Source organism: Camelus bactrianus, chromosome 30 (genome assembly GCF_048773025.1).
Source record: "Camelus bactrianus isolate YW-2024 breed Bactrian camel chromosome 30, ASM4877302v1, whole genome shotgun sequence".
NCBI lineage: Eukaryota > Metazoa > Chordata > Mammalia > Artiodactyla > Camelidae > Camelus > Camelus bactrianus.
This window is the reverse complement of record NC_133568.1, coordinates 8215514-8229221: the sequence shown is the minus strand read 5'-3', so window position 1 is coordinate 8229221 and position 13708 is coordinate 8215514. Positions and strand designations below refer to the sequence as shown.

The following is a 13708-nucleotide window of genomic DNA, read 5'->3' as shown; positions in this document are numbered from 1 at the left end:
ATGTGAAAGAAGGAATCTACCTTGGTAAATTACTTATTTGCAGTTCTCTTGTTAAAATAAATCGCTCTTTTTCTTGTGTTATATGCTTTTTAAAAATCTCTTAATATTTTAGAAAGACCCAGTCTGTGCTTTTTTTTAAACAAAGAAATAAAAGAGTTTCTGTTAGGAACCTGTAAAAAGGTTTTTCCTTTCTTTACTTTAGGTTTTTTTTGTTCTCTTTTTTCTTATTGAACTATAGTTAGTTTACAATGTGTCAATTTCTAGTGTACAGCATAAAGTTTCAGTCATACATTTGCATACATAGATTTGCTTTCATATTCTTTTTCATTATAAATTACTGTAAGATACTGACTATAGTTCCCTGTGCTGTACAGCAAAAACTTTTAATTTATCTATTTTATATACAATAGTTAGTATCTGCAAATCTTGATCTCTCAATTTATCCACCCTCCCCCCGTAACCATAAGTTTGTTTTCTATGTCTGTGAGTCTGTTTCTGTTTTGTAAATAAGTTCATGTCCTTTTTTTTTTTTTTTAGATTCCACATGTAAGTGATACCATATGGTATTTTTCTATCTCTTTCTGGCTCACTTCACTTAGAATGATGATCTCTAGATCCATCCATGTTGCTGCAAATGACATTATTTTATTCTTTTTTATGGCTGAATAGTATTCCATTGTATAAATATACCACAACTTTATCTAGTCATCTATCGTTGGACATTTAGGTTGTTTCCATGTCTTGGATATTGTAAACAGCGCTGCTGTGAACATTGAGGGTGCAGGTATCTCTTTGAACTAGAGTTCCCTCCAGGTGTATGCCCAGGAGTGGGATTGTTGGATCATATGGTAACTCTGTTTTTAGTTTTTAAAGGAATCTTTATCCTATTTTCCATAGTGGCTGCACCAAACTACATTCCTATCAACAGTGTAGGAGGGTTCCCTTTTCTCCACAGCCTCTCCAGCATTTATCATTTGTGGACTTTTAAATGATGGCCATTCTGACTGGTGTGAGGTGATACCTCATTGTTTTGATTTGCATTTCTCTGATAATTAGTGGTATTGAGCATTTTTTCATGTGCCTATTGGCCATTTGTAAGTCTTCATTGGAGAATTGCTTGTTTAGGTCTTCTGCCCATTTTTGGTTTGGGTGGTTTGGTTGTTGTTGTTGTTGTTGTTGTTGTTATTAAGCTATATGAGCTGTTTGTATATGCTGGAGATTAAGCCCTTGTCAGTCACATCTTTCTCAAGTATCTTTTCCCATTCTGTAGGTTGTCTTTTTGTTTTGTTTGTAGTTTCCTTTGCAAAAGCTTGTAAGTTTAATTAGGTCCCGTTTATTTATTTTTGCTTTTATCTCTTTTGCCTGGATAGACTGCTCTACGAGAACATTGCTAAGATTTATGTCAGGGAATGTTTTGCTTGTTTTCTTCCAGGAAGTTTGTAGTGTCTTGTCTTATGTTTAAGTCTTTAAGCCATTTTGAGTTTATTTTTGTGTATGGAGTGAGGGAGTGTTCTAACCTCATTGATTTACATGTGGCTGTTCAGTTTTCCCAACACCACTTGCTGAAGAGACTGTCTTTTCTCCATTGTATATTCTTGCCTCCTTTGTTGAAGATGAATTGACCATAAGGGTGTGGGCTTATTTGTGGGATCTCTGTTCTGTGCCATTAATCCACATGTCTGTTTTTGTGACATACCACACTGTTTTGATTACTGTAGCTCTGTAATATTGTCTGAAGTCTGGGAGGGTTATTCCTCCAGCTTCCTTCTTTTTCTTTAGCATTGCTTTGGAAATTCTGGGTCTTTTGTGATTTCATATAAATTTTAGGATTATTTGTTTTAGTTCTGTGAAAAATGTCCTTGGTAATTTGATAGGGATTGCATTTAAATCTGTGTATTGCTTGGGTAGTATGGCCATTTTAACAATATTGATTCTTCCAATCCAAAAGCATGGGATATGTTTCCATTTCTTTAAGTCATCTTTAATTTCCTTAATCAATGTTTTATAGTTCTCTGTGTATGAGTCTTTCACCTCCTTGGTCAGGTTTATTCCTAGATTTTGTTTGTTTGTTTGTTTCTTGATGTGACTTTAAGTGGGATTGTTTCTTTACTTTCCTTTTCTGATATTTCATGGTCAGTGTAAAGAAATGCAGCTGATTTCTGTATGTTAATCTTGTATCCTGCTACCTTGTGAATTCTTTTATCAGCTCTAGTAGTTTTTGTGTGGAGCCTTTAGGGCTTTTTATATGTAGTATCATGTCATCTGCATATAGTGACAATTTTACCTCTTCTCCTTCCAATTTGGAGTCCTCTTAATTCTTTTTCTTTCCTGATTGCTATGGCGAGGACTTCCAGTGCTGTGTTGAATAGAAGTGGTGAGAGTGGGCATCCTTGTCTTGTTCATCTTTTTGCTGTTGAGTATTATGTTGGCTGTGGGTTTGTCATAAATAATTTTTATTATGTTGAGATATGTTCCCTGTATACCCACTTTGGCAAGAGTTTTTATCATAAATGGGTGTTGAATTTTATTAAATGCTTTTTTCTGCATCTATTGAGATGATCATTATATTTTTAAGTAATAACCTTCATTCTGTGTAAATCACTCTAGAATTATTAACAGCTTTGATGCTGAAACATGATGCTGTTCACCAGAAATTCACACCACATTGTGACCTGACTGTACTTCAATTGAAAAATAAAAACAGCAGCAGCTTTGGCAGTAGTAGAGGTGAAGGTACTGTGTCTCAGTAGTTTACCAAATGACTCCTGAGATCTATGTATTTTGTTTTATAATGAGCAAAGTTTAAAAAATAAAGACCAGGGGTAGGTATAGCTCAGTGGTAGAGAAGGTGCTTAGCATGTGTGAGGTCCTGGGCTCTATCCCCAGTACCTCCATTCCAAAAGAAAAAAAGGAAGAAAGAAAATAAAGACTAATTAAGCATATTGCAATAAATAGGTTACTCTTTCACACCAGCCAGGTATTGATCAGCCACACTCCGTAACCAAGGATCTTGCAACAGTTCTTGCTTTGTTCTTACAGAGTACTTATGTGCCACATCCCGTCCTTAAAAACACTGTTCACTGTTTTCCTTCTGGCCCCTTGAGATCAGGCATTAGAATTTTAAATCTGCCCGGGGAGCAGCTAGTTCGAAGCACTGTTGTTCCCTTGGTCACGTTCATGGCGTTTTGCCAGCATGTGTTCATGTCCCCCTTCAGATGTGGACAGCCAGGCCCGCCACATGGCCCTCAGCAGCCTCTTTATGGAAGTGCTGATGATGATAAACAACGCCACCATCCCCACGGCAGAGTTCCTCCGGGGCAGCATCCGGACCTGGATCGGGCAGAAGGTGCATGGGCTGCTGGTGCTGCCGCTGCTGACGGCAGCCTGCCAGAGCCTGGCCTCCGTCCGCCACATGGCCGAGACGACGGAAGCCTGCATCACCGCCTACTTCAAAGAGGGTAAGAGGACGGTCATCTCAGGCTCTCACGACATCAGTCTTTTCCAGGGAGGATGGAAGCTCTGTCTGAAGGAGGCACCTCTCCCGACCCTTCGCAGTCAGCGATTGTACCACTCTAACTTCTCTGTAAATGTTATTGATGTTTCAGAAGAGAGTTTGTCTTTTTCATAAAGATCTGCAGGTAGCGTGAGGACCTCTGGCCCCTGTCTGTTGGTACCATCGCATTTCAAGGGAGGGGACCTCTAATTCATTCGACATGGGTGTTGGAGTGTCAGACCAGTTCTTTTATGGTAGGCAGATCATGAATGTCACAGGCTTAGTCTAGTCCTAAAAACGAGTGCTGTAAACTAGAATCTGTATAATAATCCACTATATTAAATTTCTCTATTTTGTCACTTGTTAAAATGAATTTTCATGGAAGTCCTTTTATTGCTTGTTGTCATATGTTTTAAACTATTATGATGAGGTTCCCCTCACCCCCTTACCTTTTGTCTTTCTCATTCCCTACCTCTAATCTCTCAGATTCTGCAAACAACCTGGTCTGGTTAAGAATTGCTCAGAACAGTACTTCTCAACTCTGATACCCAGATAGACATCACAGTACACACAGTAGGAGAGAAAGAAGGGTATCGGAGTGAGAATGCCAGATGATGCCTGTAACCTGCCCCCTGCCCTTTCTGGACAACACGTGAACAATCCACGTTCCCCTGTGGAAGATGCTGTGTGTCACCATGTCACCCCACCCTCGTTCACCCCAAGAACCAAGACCCATTAGGATAACACTCTTGCTCCAAATTTATTTGCTATTTGTTGCTAAAATCAAATTCATTTTTTTTTTTCAATTTGTGTAACATTTTCAAAAATTTCTGTCATGCTAGGAGTCAGACTAGGCTTTGATAAGTGAAAACTGCTTTTGATGGCTAGGGTAATGATAATTTCTCTTGGAAAATACAAGTTTTCACAATGTATCTAAAAATGCTATTAGGCAAAGTTAAAATTCTTAGGTAACTGGGGCAGGCAGTGTCTACATGTGATTTTAATGATTATAATATGGCGAGAAAGGTGATTTATGAAGATGCAGTCCTGAATTCTGACTGCTTAACCTCTGCCCCGGCCAGCCAAGTGGCAACCCGAGGGCTGTGAGGCTTGTGGCCTCCAGGGCCAACGTGAGTGGTGTTTCTTGAGCTGAAGCGTTTGAAGTGAGCAGGTTTATCAGGGTAGTTTGAATAACTGGATTCTTGCTTTTCTCTTGCCTTCTCCTCTCGGTGTCCTTTCCTTAGGCTCCCACCATCAGAATTTAGGATGGGGCCCCATCCTGGTGTCCCTTCAAGTTCCTGAGCTCGCCATGGAAGAGTTTCTGCAGGAGTGCCTGTCCCTTGGCAGCTACCTGACCCTCTACGTCTACTTGCTGCAGTGTCTAAATAGCGAGCAGACAGCAAGGAACGAAATGAAAGTGCTGCTCACCTTGAGCAGGTGGCTGGAGCAGGTGTATCCAAGGTGCGCCGGCCCTGCGGCCGCCCCCGCACGCCCTCTGGGTCGGGGCGCCTTGGCGTTTGGGTTTAAGCAAGCGTCCGTTCAAGTGCAGGTGACACATCAGAAACCCACAAGGCTGTAAGCTACAGTGATGCTTGTTCCAGATTTTACTTGCATGGCTGATCTTCTGAGCAGGCTGTTTACTTCCCATAGCAGTCCTGTCGAAGCACCACCTTTAGCTTCCATATCAGTTAGGCAGAGGTGACAGTGTTTACCTCCCGGGGTTATTACAAGGATCAAGTGAAAGAACATCTAAGTTCACATCCAGCATCTGGCACGTGGAAGGATCAATAAATTAGCTGCTCCTTTATTGCCCGATCATCACCCATCAGCCTATGCTTTTAAAGTACTAAATGTCCCTTATACTTAAAACTCATGTATGAGTGTTCAGTTAAATGAGACTGGAGGGAACCTACTCCTAATTGGATTTCCTCCTGCACCCTCTCTCCCACCCCGGGCAGCTCGAGCCAGGAAGAAGCGAAGCTGTTCCTGTGGTGGCACCAGGTCCTGCAGCTGTCCCTGGTCCAGACGGAGCAGAATGACTCGGTCTTGACGGAATCGGTCATTCGAATTCTGCTCATGCTCCAGGGCAGGCAGAACCTGCTGGCCGAGGAGAGGCTCAGCTCCGGGATTCTCGGGGCCATTGGGCTGGGCCGGAAGTCGCCCTTGTCTAACAGGTAAGGAGGACCCGCTCTGCGCTGCTCAGCGGGCCTCAGACATTCACATCTGCCTCGAGGGTGTGATGCTTAGTAGATTTTCGATGTAGGAGCTGGTTTCCCCCCAAAGATTGAGAAGAAACAGTCAGTGCCTGATTGCACCTTTGTATTTTCGGGGGTGGGGTGGGTAGTCAGGTTTCTTCATTGATTTCCGCTTGGAGGAGTTACCGGGGATTGAACCCGGGACTTCTTGGGTGCTGAGCATGCGCTCTACCACTTGAGCTAGACCCTTCCCCCTGCATCTTTATCTTTTAAAATGCATGTTTATTTTTTCACATTTTAAAACAACTTTTATGTTCAAAGAATTTTGTAAGCTGACCACACGGCTCATTGCTTTTTGGCTTTGAGCCAGGGATGGTTTGTGGTTTTAAGTTAAAATCCCCCGGTCAGGTGCTTCACTCCCTGCACTTTGTCAGGGCAGTCCAGGCCCCGTGAGGGGCGCGGTCTAGCACAGCTCTGAAGTCAAGATGAGTTGGAGTTAACTGATTAGAAGGGTAAGTAATGATAGATAAGTCCAGGTTTTTGTTGCTAAAAAATTCAAAACATGACAGATTTTGCCACTAGCCTCATTTTGTCTCCCAAGACTCATTTGCATCACCAGTTTTCTTTTAAAGGCCTTAACTGGGTTGAAGAGTTCTCATACTATCCTGATGCCAGTCTTCTGTGGAATAGCCCATTGCAACTTTGGGAACCACTCATTCCAAAGTTAACATCATGTTTCTGTTTATGGTAGAATTTAGCAGGACTATGTGATTTGATTGACTTAAATTGTGGTAAAATGCACATAAAGTTGATCATGGTAACCCTTTTAAAATGTACAATGCAGTAATATTTAGTACATTCACAGTGTTGTTGCAAGCATCACCGCTGTTTTGTTCCAGAACATTTTCATCACCCCAAAAGGAAATCCTACACCTACTAAAGCAGCCACATGCTGTTCACCTGTCCCCCAAGTCTCTGGCAGCCAATGATGGACTTTCTAACTTTATGTGTATCCTGTTCTGGACATCGCATATAAATGGAATCATATAATATGTGGCTTCTTGTGTCTGGCTTCTTTCACTTAGCATAAAGTTTCAAGACTAATCCATTTTTAGCACTTGTCAATACTTCTTTCCTTTTTATGACAGAGTAATATTCCATTGTATGGATGCACCACATTTTGTTTATCCATTCAGCAGTTGAGAGACATTTGGGTTGTTTCCCCTTTTGGCTGTGGTGAGCAGTGCTGCTGAGAAAGCCGTATACAGATTTTTGTTAGAACACCTGTTTTCAGTTCGTTGGGGATTGCTGGGTCATACGGTTACTCTGCATTTAACTTACCAAGGAGCTGCCAGCTGTTTCCCATGGCACCTGCACCATTTTTAACATGCCCACCGGCAGTGTCTGAGTGCCAGTATTTCCACATCCTTGCCAACGCTTTGATTCTCGAGTCTGAATTATGCTTTCATTGTTTGGGAGATGATAATGGAAGGGGAGATGAAGACTCCTTGATCAGATTTACGATTTTCCTGAAGAGGTCAACAACAGCAGTAGGTCTGGAGATGTGTTTGTTCTTGTTTGTAATAGACTCTATGGTGGTTTTTTTTTTTAATGCTTACTTTTGTAGTCATTTGCTTCTTCTAATCCCTCCCCATCACCCAAGGTTCCGAGTGGCTGCCCGAGGCATGGCTGCCTTCCTTTTAGTTCAGGCTCCTGCCGAGGACCAGATCCGTTTGAAGCCTGGCTCTGAATTACATCTGACCCTGAAAGCTCAGCAGGTCAGTGAAAAGCTTTATGAGTTAGAAGTTTTCCCCCAGGCCTCCCCCAGGACCGGGCAGGCGGCAGCTGTGGTCCTCACACGTGACGGTGCGGGGACCTGCAGCGGCACAGCGTGCCCTCTGCTGGGCTCTCCCTCCTGGAGCACGGGTACCGCCTGTGCCTGCCGCAGACCTGAAGCCAGGTTTTGTAGGCACGTGCCCCCAGCACTGTTACCCCCACTTTAGAAGAAGCGTGGCCTTGGGTAAGCTGGTCTCGGATCGGCTGTGTTTCTGACGACGTGACTGGGCTGACCTGCCACCTGCTCGGGCTGGGGGCCGGCACAGCCGTGACTGCGCCTGAGACAGATGGATGTCAGCCTAGCTGTGACTGGGACCCGAGGAAGTGGTTCCCGTTCTGTGCGCCTGGAGGCCGACCACTGTGGGCTGATGTTGGACTAGCTAGACGTGGGCAGAATGGTAGCTGCGAGAAATTATAGTTTGTTCTAGAAACGTGGAGGGCCACACGGTGTGGTCCCATTCGTGGAACTGTTTCCACCAGTAAACAGGCTGGCATTCTTGACTGCTCCCTACTACCAGGCACTGCTGTAAGGTTTTTATTTTATTTTATTTTATTTTGGTACAGTCAGTTCACAGTGTTGTAAGTTTTAATTCACTTGATGCTCATGAATGAAAGTTCTGACTAACAGCCCTCTAACAGAGGAACTTTCATTATCCTTGTTTCGTGGGTGAGGAAATGGAGCCAGAACAGCTGAGTAACTGGTCTCAGATGACGCGGCCACTAAGTTCTGGGGCTGGAGTCCACACGGCTGGTCTGGGGCCGGGCTCCACGCTCCCGCCACTCCGCATTGCTGCCTCTGTCCCAGGCATTACGAGCAAAGATCAAGCGAAGCACTCAGCAGGGTCTTCACAGGCGTCTTGGTTTATACCATACCCGGTACTTGTCATGGGCGGATTAGACACTGCCATTTGACTCCCTGATGTCGTATATGAGCCGTCATAGGCGGGCAGGTGAGCGTCCCATGAAGTCCGTGCTGTGCACTTGAGGCCGTATTGGAGAGGCCTGCTCTCGCGCACCCACTGGCACCTGGAGCGTGGCTGTGCTTTAGCTGCGGCCGGCAGGGCGCCCGGGCCTTGCCTGGCTTTGCTGGCGTCCCTCAGACTGGAAGTGATGACTCCCCCACGTACCCCTCCGCACTTGTCATCAGGAGTTTAAACTTGAAAGAAGTCGCCTTTTTATAAAAGGACTACTCTTAGGCAAACTGTCAAAGTAGACCTTTCTAAGAAAAGAAGGACAAGAGAGCGATGTGGACGCTGCGGTTCACGGGAGTGCCCGTCCTCACTGGTTCTTGTTCTCAGATGAACTCTGTTCACACAGCAGTTAGCTTGGTGCCAAAATCCCCTCAGTTATTTATTTTCAGCCCCCAAACTTCTGTCTTAAACCCCCTGGTAATTTACTTTTAAGCTGCTGGTTCATTTGCTATCCTCAGAAAAATCTCCCTCCTTATTTACTGAGCCAAGCAAATTCCATCTTTTAATCTGTAGCCTCTAGTGCAGTGGTCCCCGTAAATGAGAGGAGAAGGTGGGGGGCACTGCACGATTCACATTCAGAATCCTGGGGCGGGTGAGCTTGGACAGCTGGAAACAAAACCCCCCACCCCCAAGAACCATTGTTTGTTTTCTCCAAATACAGTCTTTTCTTCTTTTCTTCTCTTACTATGAAGGGAAGGAAAAATGAAAACTGTGGAACTAAAGAATGTTTTTCTTTCTTTCCTCCCGAAGAGCAGGGAAACATCTCTGTCGTTCCTGTTGGGCAGAAGCCCGAGGAACCTGGTCTGTGCCCTGTGTTTGTTGGCTGCTAGATCGACCTTATCACTTACCCTCAGCAGCACTTAGCCACCAGGTTCTTCTGAATTTCACCTAGCTACACGATTTAGTACCACATTATTTTGTAACCTGAGGACAAACCCACCATTAGATTAAACAGGTCCCCCGGGTGGCTGATGCCCATGATTTCCGGTTGCAGCTCCGGGAGGAGAGGCCGCGGGCGATCTGGTGGGGAGGGCGCCACTGCGGGCCCGGGGGGAGGCAGGCGAGCAGGAGGACCAGCCTGCTCCGTGGGGAAGGCTGGGGAAGCAGCGCAGGCCAGGAAGAGGGAAGGCTTGGATGTAGAAGGTGGCAAAAGCCAGAGAAGTCTCGGCTGCTGGCCTCCTTCTGTGGTTGATCAGTGCCTCCCTTTGAGACTTCCGATTCCTGTCCTGTCGGCTTCCCTGGAGGCTCACAGCTGTAGCAGGTGACAGGTACAGGTGTGCTGCACCTGCGGGAGTCAGGGAAGACGCATCCATGTGGTTAACCCTCTTGTCTTCCGTGTCTTCTAGGCTCTGAGTGCCCTCGAATCCTTGCCATCAAGTAAGCAGTACGCTGAATACCAGGACCATATATCGCGAGCTGTGCAGTTCATAAAGCATCCTGGTCATTGCCTGCAAGACGGGAGAAGCTTCCTGGCTCTTCTTGTGAACTGTCTTTACCCAGAAGTGCATTATTTGGACAACATACGGTAGTAACACTGAGGCTCTTGATAAACCTGTCGCTGTTTATGTTTACATTTACCTTTGCTGTTGCCCAGATAACTTTGCTTAGCTTCACTGCAGTCTGGCCAGTGAGTTAGTTGACCAGGATGCAAGTTGGTAGGCACTAGATGATTCTGTTGTGCATGTACACATGTGGGTATGTGTGTTTCCTCAACTCTTAACATGCCAGGGACTTCATAGTTTTTATATTCATTCAACAAGAGAAACTTACTAAGTTCTACTTGGGTAGAAAGCCACTCACAGTTGCTGAACATCCCGGTCATCTCATGAGACCCAGGGATGGGGTTCTGTACATCTGCACTTCTGTCTTCTCTGTTTTATTTAAATATCAGGACTCCTATGCCAGATCTAACTACTTTGGGATCATGTCGAACCCTCACTTCTGAACCCCATCTGTGTTCCTTCAAAGTGAAAAAGCTTTGAAAAGTTCTGCATTTCTCAACTATGGGGAAATAACACCAACTTAAAAGTATTGTATTATTTCTCTCAGAAGGGAGATAAGACGGCTGAGTTAAAGTGAGTCTTGTCAGAAATGTGACCATTTGATCCTGACTACAGTGGACAGGAGAGGTGGTGACAAGTCCATTTCCATCCAGGTGTGTCCTCATGGAGAAGGAGCTGTCTGTCTAAATCGGGGGTGCGGGCTGGTGGTCTGTGGAGGGCCTGCCTTGCAGAGATGTGTTTTGTTTGGTCCCCGGGGGTGATAGTGTAGACAAGGGCTTGCTCTCTCCAGTTCTCTGTAGACCTACATTCCCTTTGGTTCTACCCTAGCCGGTTCCTTCATTCATGTCACTTACTTGGCCCCTGCAGACACCTAAATTTGCAACTCTTCCCAGACACCAAGTGTGACATCTGAAGGTCCTACTGTTAAGAGAGACAAAGACTGAGAACTTGACTCTCTGTTCCCTGTGTGTTTCTTCACTCCCTATTTAAACTCAAATGAACCTAGCAAATCCACTGAAACACTGATCCTGGGAACTGGCCCAGCTCAGGAGACTTAACTGAAATTTGGCTTTTTTCAAATCGCCACGTGCCTTCTGTTGTTAACAGTTCGCTCATTACCAAAGCCTGTCTGTGACGTTGCCTTGTTTTGCTACCGTCTTCTGGATCTTGTCATTTCCCCCAGGAGTTAGCAATTTGACTTCTGTCATCATAGTCACAATTCTGTTGGTTCAGAATTGATTTCGTTGTCCAGCCTGCATAAAATGTCTTTTGTTTGTGGGTTAGCTATCACCTGAAGAGACTTACCTAAAAATGTCCTAGCAGTCACTGAGAGCTTTTAGCCAGGGGAAGAGGGCTGTAGGTGACCATCTCTTTTCAAATATCATTTGCGAGTGCTTCCCTGAACATTTGGGAATGTGTAGGAGTTGTTCTTTTTTTGAACCTCATTCCTTGGACGGAACCGTCCTGCCCCACAGACGTGCTCTGGTAAAGATCATCCCTGTTGGCCTCCAAGTTCTGTGGCCGCCAAGTGTCCATCTCTGAGGGAGGCGTCCCCGAGCTTTCCTTGTTTTTGCATCTCTCCGTTTTCAAAATCAGTCATCTTCCCTGTGCTGTGTCTAAGAACGTTCTAGAAGCTGTGGACAGTTCCACGGCTGACTTGGCAACAAAGATTTCACGCCAGGAAGTATTTCATGTGCTGTTTCCTTTGAGGAGGGTGTAATTGCTGGTACCCTAGAATGTGAACCTTTGGAGTGACAGTATGTACATTTAAAGAAAATTATGTTTAATCTCTTAATTTTTGAAGGTTTATAATATTTATAATGTATTTGCCCTGTAAAAACTGTAAAAATAAATAAATCTTTGGTTGTAGCTGGTAAGAATCTGATTTTTAGGGCTATCACACGATCTTGTGAAGTATTTCAGTTGTTAAAATTGATGCAAATTTTTATGTCTGATGTTATCCATTTTCTTTGATACTGTGAGAGACGGTTGATAAAAATGCTTCCTCTTCATGCTTAACAGTGGAAGGCTTACAGCGTAGGTTCCTCTGAGAGGCTCGAGGCTACGAAATTATAAGGACACTGAGATAGTTCGGAAGGTGGAAACACTGCTGTAGCCTCCTGGAAGAGAACAGGCCAGTCTGCCCACTGGCTTTCAGGAATAATGAGCCTTTGCTGGCGAGATAGTCACCTCGAGAGCGCACAGGACCAGTTTCAGAGATGGTTACTGATGCTGCGCGCAGATACCTGGATCAGGACAAGACCGAGGCGCCCCGGTGCCCGAGCGGCATTGAATGTGGACCAGCGCGGGCTTTCCCCGAGCGTGGCCGGCAGTGGCATCTGGTTCGGATGGGGATGCCTGGCCGCTTCCTGGGCTTGATGAGAAGCACTTCTGCTCCTCCACTCGCCTTTCTGCTCTGCACAAGGGACGGGTCAGAGAGGCACACTTGGCGCCCGGTCTCCTGGCTCCACCGCCTGACTCCGCAGCAAGCTGGAGGCACAGCCGCCAGGGGAGGGAGGTCCTGTGACGTGTCTGCTCGGCCTGGCGGAGGAGCCAGGCCCCTCCCTGTGTTTCTCCGATCTCGTTTCATAGTTTCACAATCAGTTTGTTGGCTCAGTCACATCTGCCTCCCTGGAGTTGCCTGAGTCTCCCGGTTCTTTGAGCCAGAAAATGAAAACCCCCAGAGCAGCCCAACCTCCCTTTACCCAAGTGCCAACCCCCTTCGTCCCCGTCAGTCACCACAATCCGTAGGCCCACGTTGTACAAGTTAGAGCGTCCATGCCCTTTCTTCCTTCTGAGTGAAGGTGATACGCAATTTTCTGTTGGATTTTTACTCCTAAAATTGATGATTTCTTCTGGAGCAGGAAGCAGATGTCGTAGAGTCATGACGGCTGGTGTCAGCAGGGGCGTTAGGGCTCATCCAGCCCCACCTGTCACTCAGCAGGGATCCCAGCCCTGGTCCTCCAGCCTCTTCTCTGCCCTTTCCTGTAGCCGGTGGTCCTGCCCTCGGGGACGAGCCCCAGCGTAGTCCTGCTCTGTGCGGAGCTGAAACTGGCCTCCTGGTGCCACTGATCCTGGCTCTGCGGGAGCAGGCTGGGCCGGGGCTGCTGTCTCACCTGCTCACTACAGACCTTCAGACCTTCGGACATTTTCATGCCTCATCACACCTGACCCTGTCCGTCTGCCACCCCCCTTCTCTTTAGGCCAAATGCCTTCTCCCTTTAGTTAGTCCTCTTCCCCCACAAGGTCTAACAGGGCTGCACTTTGGGACAGCTGCCCAAACTCGCCCATGTTAGCAGATAAGAGCCACGTCCGGGACAGCAGGGCCAGGGCTCGGGTGAAACCAACAAGGCACCCAGGGCACACGTGTAAGGTGGCACTCGCCTTAGTCCCGGGCCCTCAGCCCGGTCTCTGCCTTGGGGGTTGGCCACACTAGTGGGGGTCAAGCAGCAGAGTCCGCCCCCACGGACACGTGGGCAGCGTCGGCTCTGAGCAGCTGTGCCCTCCCACTGAATGGCACATCGAATCGGTGGTGAGTTCTGACTCCAGACTTCGGTTTACCATCCGTTGCTGCCAAAGACTGGTCTCTTCACCTGCCCGCATGAGAGGTCTGACATTAAGGCCCTTTGCACTTACCCTTTAAAACTTTCTGCTTCATGTTGGACCAACTTTATAGCTTATTTTGAGCTGGTAGCTGACAATCTTTCTGCT

General features: G+C 46.2%; 1 protein-coding gene across 1 annotated transcript in view; it reads left to right on the top strand.

Annotated features, from left to right (window-relative positions):
* The window catches only part of EPG5 (ectopic P-granules 5 autophagy tethering factor), a 107216-nt gene extending 95350 nt beyond the window's left edge, over nt 1–11866 (top strand). The window contains exons 40-44 of the mRNA XM_010961412.3: nt 3216–3458; nt 4738–4954; nt 5452–5667; nt 7352–7466; nt 9842–11866. Of these exons, the coding sequence (XP_010959714.2) occupies nt 3216–3458; nt 4738–4954; nt 5452–5667; nt 7352–7466; nt 9842–10024 (974 nt within the window). The 3' untranslated portion in view covers nt 10025–11866. The remainder of the gene's footprint in view (nt 1–3215; nt 3459–4737; nt 4955–5451; nt 5668–7351; nt 7467–9841) is intronic.
* The last annotated feature ends 1842 nt before the right edge of the window (nt 11867–13708 follow it).